The 6,011-nt window shown below is 51.8% G+C and overlaps 1 protein-coding gene across 1 annotated transcript; it reads left to right on the top strand.

The window, feature by feature from the left end:
• The first annotated feature begins 1,033 nt into the window (after positions 1-1,033).
• Positions 1,034-4,059, top strand: SMIM35 (small integral membrane protein 35). Its single transcript, XM_040977046.1, has 3 exons — positions 1,034-1,246; positions 3,256-3,289; positions 3,960-4,059. Exons 1-3 carry the CDS (start codon positions 1,078-1,080, stop codon positions 4,057-4,059), a joined length of 303 nt encoding a protein of 100 aa, XP_040832980.1. The 5' UTR covers positions 1,034-1,077.
• Positions 4,060-6,011: the final 1,952 nt, after the last annotated feature.

The raw sequence follows: 6,011 nt of genomic DNA, 5'->3' as shown, positions 1-6,011 counted from the left end.
GGCACCCCTGCCATCTGCCTCTTCCTGGAATCTGACTGCCCTCTGCTTCTGCTCTGGCTCCCATCACCGTGGAGACTTCCAATCATCTCTCTCTCTTCTGTCTCTTCTCTCTTTCTTGGTTTAGCTTTAAAAATACAATATAAATTTAGTAAAGAACTCATACCACAAAAGGGAAGAAGTGGTCCAGTAGGAACCCAGGCCTGCACCCTGCTGGGTAGGTACACAGACTTAGTGAAGGGGTGGAGACAGCAGCTCCGGGGGGTCTGCCGGCCACCCTCTCCGGGCCTGACTGCCAGTTCACACTGAGGTCAGGCTCTGGCTTCTTTCCCGGCAGGCAGTGCCTTTTCAGCCAGCAGATGCCTGTGGCTTGGGACGGCTTCCCAAGTCTGAATGGTCTCTAATAAAAGTAGAAAAGGAACATCAAGAAAAAACTATATGTGGATTTCAGGTATTTATTTTTTCCAACAGAAAAAAAAAAACCTTGTCTTTTTTTTTTTAATAAGAGTATTTCTTTATTATTTGTTTCTTATGAAAGGTGGAGTGACATTGACCCTGGTATGGGATATGGGCATGCCAACTGGTGTTGTAACTTATGGTACCACAACACCTGCCCCTAATCTTACTTTTAAAGCTATTTCCATTAACTTTTGAAAGTACCCTCCTATAATCAGATGCCTTCTTTTCAAGAACTTACTCCCCACTTTTTTTAAAAAATATTTTTATTTATTTGCAAAGCAAAGAGAGACAAACTCATATCTGCTGGTTCTCTCCTCTTATGACCACAGGGATTGGGCCAGGCCAGACCCAGCAGCTCAAAACTCATTCAGGATCTCCCATGTGGAAGGCGGGGACCCAAGTACTTGAGCCATCATCTGCTTTTGCATTAGCAGGAAACAAAGTCAGGCTTAGAATCCCAGCACTCTGGAGACATGGCCTTCTCCAGCAGCACCGTAACAGTTGCCTGTCCTTTCAGGCTACTGTGACTTTGAACTACGTGGATTCTAGCAGTTCAGATAACAGACACTCAGATAAGACTCTTGGAGCACCGTCCCTTGGCTGGGCAGTGGGGAAGGAAGCATGGAGGTGGTTGGCAGGTGCAGGTTCCAGGAGGCTGTATCTCTTTCTGCAGGTGACGAATCCATCAGCACTCTGGGCCTGATTCTCGGCGTGGGGCTGTCGCTGCTGCTTGTGTCCATCCTGGGCTACAGCCTGGCCAAGTGGTACCAGCAAGGCTATTGCTGGGAGGGTGAGTGAGCACTGGACCCTGTCGCCTCTCCAGTCCTGCCCAGCTCTTCCTCCCCAAGAGCAGTTGGGGCTGGGCGGGACTGCAAACTCTTCAGTTCGCAGATGCAAAACTGCTTCCTGCAGTGGCAGTGGCACTCTGCTAGCAGCTGAACTGAAGGCGTGAGTCGCTGACTGAACCGTGGAGGGGTGGGGATGGGGCAGTGGGACCTCTATGGAAAGCATGGCAGCTTCTCCCACCACTTAACGACCAGCTTCCTCTTCCCTTCAAGTGTGTGAGAGCCCTTCCCAGGGGCCTGGGTAGATCTCCCAAGGCCAAGGACCCTGAACTAAACAATCCAAGCTCCAAATAGTCCCAATCTGGCTCCGGTGTTTCTTTGTGCCAGTCTGAGGGGTCCACACCTGCTCCTGAGCTTGCAGTTGTAAAGGCTGGAAGTCTACTGGCCTTTCCTTTGGTCTTCAAGACTCTGAGACACAGCTATATCATCACAGAAGCCTGGACAGCTACACATACATGCTGGACTCTGAGATGGAGTGAAAAATGTCCAGATCTACGCTTCACTCTAACAGCTATTCCACCAGTATTCGTTGAGCACCTGCTGTGTGCTCAGGTTCTTTAGCCTGACACTGTTTTCTTTGAAATCTCACATGAAGGATCAGCATGGTGGCTCAACAGGCTCACACTTCACTTGTAGCAGCAGCAGCAGCATCCCATATAGGCGTCGGTTTGAGTCCCGGCCCAGCTTGTTGCTTGTGATCTGGAAAGGCAGTGTAGGACGGTTCAAGTCCTTGGATCCCTGTAGGAATGTGGCAGATCCAGAAATAAGCTCCTGGCTCCTGGTCTTGTATCAGCTCAGCTCTAGCCACTGCAGCCACTGCAGTCACTTGAGGAGTGAACCAACAGATGGGATACCTCTTACTCTTTGTGTCTCCTTCTCTCTTTCTGTAAAATCTACCTTTGCAATAAAAATTACCGAAATCTAAAAAAAAAAAAAAAAAAAAAACTCATGAGGAAGAACTTGTTGAGTCTCCAGTTTTTATAAGATGGGACAGGAGATAAAATCCTGGGTTTGGAAAATGATGGAACCCCATTTGGGTCTAGTCTGGTTTTTTTTTTTTTAAGATTTATTTTGTTTTTATTGGATAGTCAGATATACAGAGAGAAGAGACAGAGGAAGATCTCTCGTCCATTGATTCACACCCCAAGTGGCCACAATAGCTGGAGCTGAGCCCAAGCCAGGAGCCAAAAGCCTTCTCTGGGTCTCTCAAATGGGTGCAGGGTCCCAAGTTTTGGGCCGTCCTCTACTGCTTTCCCAGGCCACAAGCAGGGAGCTGGATGGGAAGGGTGGCTGCCGGGATTAGAACCGGCGTTCACATGGGATCTTGGCACATCAAGGTAAGGACTTTAGCTGCTAGGCTATTGTGCAGGGCCCCTAGGTTTGGTTCTTCAGAGTTCCAGGATTGGACTGCCTCTGATAGAGGTTTTGAAGGGGCTAGGGACTCTCCCTTCTGCTCCCAGACCATCCTGAAGCCATTCAGATCAGGGCAAGGGACGACCTGCTGGTTCTGGCAGTGTGATAAGCAGCTTTACCTGAGGGTGCTAGACCTCCCCTGGACACTCTCTCTCTTTAAATGATTATTTATTTTGAAAGAGTTACAGAGACGAAAATAAATAAGCAAGCAAGCAAACAAACAAACAAACAAATAGTTACAGAAAAGAGAGGGAGGGAGAGAGTCCATCCTCTGGTTCACTCCTCAAATGGCCACAATTGCCAAGGCTAGGCCAGGCCAAGGCCAGGAGCTTCATCCAGATCTCCCATGTAGGTGCCTGGGCTGAGGCACCTGGGGATTCTTCCACTACCTTCCTCAGCGCATTAGCAGGGATCTGGAGTGAAGTAGCTAGAACTCGAACCAGTGCCCATATGGGATGCCAGTGCTGTAGGAGGAGGATTAGCCTATGGGGGCACTGGGTTGATCATGAACTGACCTTCTCTGTTTTTATTTTCTTCCTAGGGCCAAATTTTGTCTTCAACTTGTATCAAATCCGGTGAGTGGCTGCAGAAAGAGCTGGGGGTTAGGTGTGATGGAGAAAGAAGCAGAACCCACTGCTTCCCTTCTGTTTCCACGTCCTTGGCAAATAAGAGAGGGACTGAAGAATCCATTTCTTGTCCACTTGAACGTGGACAAATCCATGTGAAACCTCAATGATGAGGATACTCTGCACATCCTCCCTCAGGCAGGGGTCAACCACCCATCCATCCACCTGTCCGTCTGTCCACTCACCCCTCCTTAAGTCCACATGGTCTATTATAGCCGGTGTTGGGGGTACACATTTCTGAGGGTGCAAAGGTGACAGGGGATGATCCCTGTCCTGCAGATTTTCACTGTCCTGGAGGCAGTTCTGACTTTTAAGTACTGTTATCACAGCCACAGTACTGCATCCAGAGAGGAGCAGCTGAAGAGAGTTAGGCACTTAGGGGACAGGCTCTGCCAGGATGTCCTCCTGGGCTAAGTCACCTTGCCTGTGACAGGGAGCAGGCTGCTGAGCAGTGGGGTGGGGACTGTTCTGGAAGATCAGATGGTGTGATTAGGTGACTTGGAGAGTCCCCTGCTGGGAATTCCATCTTAGACTTTGGCCTGGGGACAAGGGTCCAGGAGTGAGGCAAGGCTTTCAGCCTCAGTGGCTGTCTTGGATGGTTCTTTCCGATCTTTCGCAGGAGCCTGAAGGATCTGGAAGCAGGGCCGCCCTTCACCATCAGCGGCCACATCAGCGGTCCCGATGGCGGCTACCTGAAGTTCGCCAATGGACTAGTCTGATGGGGGAAGCGTCTGGCTGGTGGACCCTTGGAGAGTGGGAAGGCTGGAGAGCTCCTGACTGAAGCTGATGCTGGAGAAAGGCTGATGCGAGCCCAAGCACTCAAGTCCATCACCAAGGACCACTCCTGCCTCCAACACTTGGCCCTCCCCACTCCCTGCTGGCGATGAGCTCAGACAAGGGCTGGGATGCTGAGCATGGGGCTTGCTGCATTTCAGGCTGATCCATTTTCTCTAGGCTTCCCTGTCTGGGGAGGTTGTATTCCTGTTCCAGTGGAGCAGAATTTTCTGGGTTATTCCTCACTTTGATACGAAGTTTCTAGGTTCTTAACCTCTCCAAGCAGCCTCACTCTGGAGCTTCTATTCTGAAACTTTCTGAGCCCATGAGCCTTCCCTGCTTCCTGGCTGGACAGCCCTCCCTGCTCACACGTCTCTTCCCCTGGCCTCCAAAGGCATTCTCCCTCCACATCCCAGGTGCTATAATCACAGTCTCCACCTGTCCCACAGGGCCCCTGGGTCTCTCTTCATCTCCCCTCTCCTGGCTCCTCTCTGTTTCTCCTCCTGGTGCCTCTAATGTTCTGGATCCTGGGAAAGTTTACAGGAATCCTTCCCAGGCAGCCATACTGCCATTACCAGATACACACCAGCAGGCAGCTGGGATTGTAGGTAGAGCTGGGACTAGAACCCAGGGGCACTGGATGTGAGCATCCCACGTGACAGCTTTACCTCTAGGCTGAACACCTGTGCCCTCAGTATCCTCTTTATTCATTCCCTGCTTTTCTGTTTTTGCAGGAAGAGGCTTTGGGTGCAGCACCTGCCCCTTGCAGGTTCCCCTTGGCTACCCTCATTCCCCTCACTCCAGACACCCTTCCTGGATCCTCAAGGCCTGGCCTGGCCCTAACTGTGGAGAATGTAAGATCTCTAGATACTCTACCAGCCTATAGTGTGAGAACCGTGGGGAGAGCGAACTCCTGAGGCTGGCATCTGGCAGGCAGAGGGGACTTTCCATGGCAACAGAAGAGGCAGACCTTGCCCAGGGAGAACCAGTAGGTCTCACCAGCTCCTGAGTCTGCACCTGGAGTTACATGTGTCCTGCGGTTCCATACCTACCTGGCACAGCCCAGGGGACACTGGGCCCCAGACTCCAGAAGGGAGCTCCTGACATGTGTTCTGAGTCACTTCCCCTCCTGGAGGTGACATTGGGGGCAGGAAAACCCATCACTTCTCCCTCCTACCCCTGTCCCATCTCTCACCAGGGCCTGCTGTCCCAGCAGCCACAGTCCCCTCTACACGGTCAGCTCCCAGTCTGGTGGGTAGCACTGAGAACAGCTGAGAACGACATTCATGGTGCCCATGGTGCTGGGGATGGGGAGAAGGCACTGGGGAGTACCATGCTACTGTGTTCTGCTCTTCTGGCAAAGTCTGCCCTGAAAGGTGGAGCGTGAACTAGAAATGGTAGGAGCCAAGAGAGTGACTCCACTGAGGCTTACCAAACCAGAGGGAGTGCGAGGGAAGCCATCGCCTATTGCAACTGGACAGGCAGCCAACAATTGGCCTTGCTTCAGCTTCACACAGAGTGGCTCCATGCTGAGCCTCTGGCATGGAGTAGGTCTGAAGTGGTGGGTGCCCTGGCGCTGCTGACTCCTGCAGTTAGAACCTCTGCCAACCCACCACTCGGCCACCAGCCCTGCAAGGCCAGCAGGTGCAGGTGCTCAGGACAGTAACAGGGGAGGGGAGGCAGAGGAGAGGAAAGTCATGCTATTTGTCTTTCTATCCTCCATTTCCTGAGGTCTTGTTTTGGGGCCTTACCACTTGGAGAGGAAGAAGAGTGCTTTTCTGCCGGAGCCCGGGTGGCCCTGTGGCACAACTAGGCTGGGACTTAAACCAAGTGCCTGGGTCTAGGGGCTTTTGACTGTGCTTCCATCCCTGGGGAGGTGTGATGAAGAGTCCTATCT

Source organism: Ochotona curzoniae, unplaced genomic scaffold (assembly GCF_017591425.1).
Source record: "Ochotona curzoniae isolate NIBS_2020 unplaced genomic scaffold, NIBS_Ocur_1.0 contig_2723, whole genome shotgun sequence".
In the NCBI taxonomy this organism is placed as follows: Eukaryota; Metazoa; Chordata; class Mammalia; order Lagomorpha; family Ochotonidae; genus Ochotona; species Ochotona curzoniae.
The sequence above is the reverse complement of the archived record's forward strand: the minus strand, read 5'-3'. Positions and strand labels throughout refer to the sequence as shown.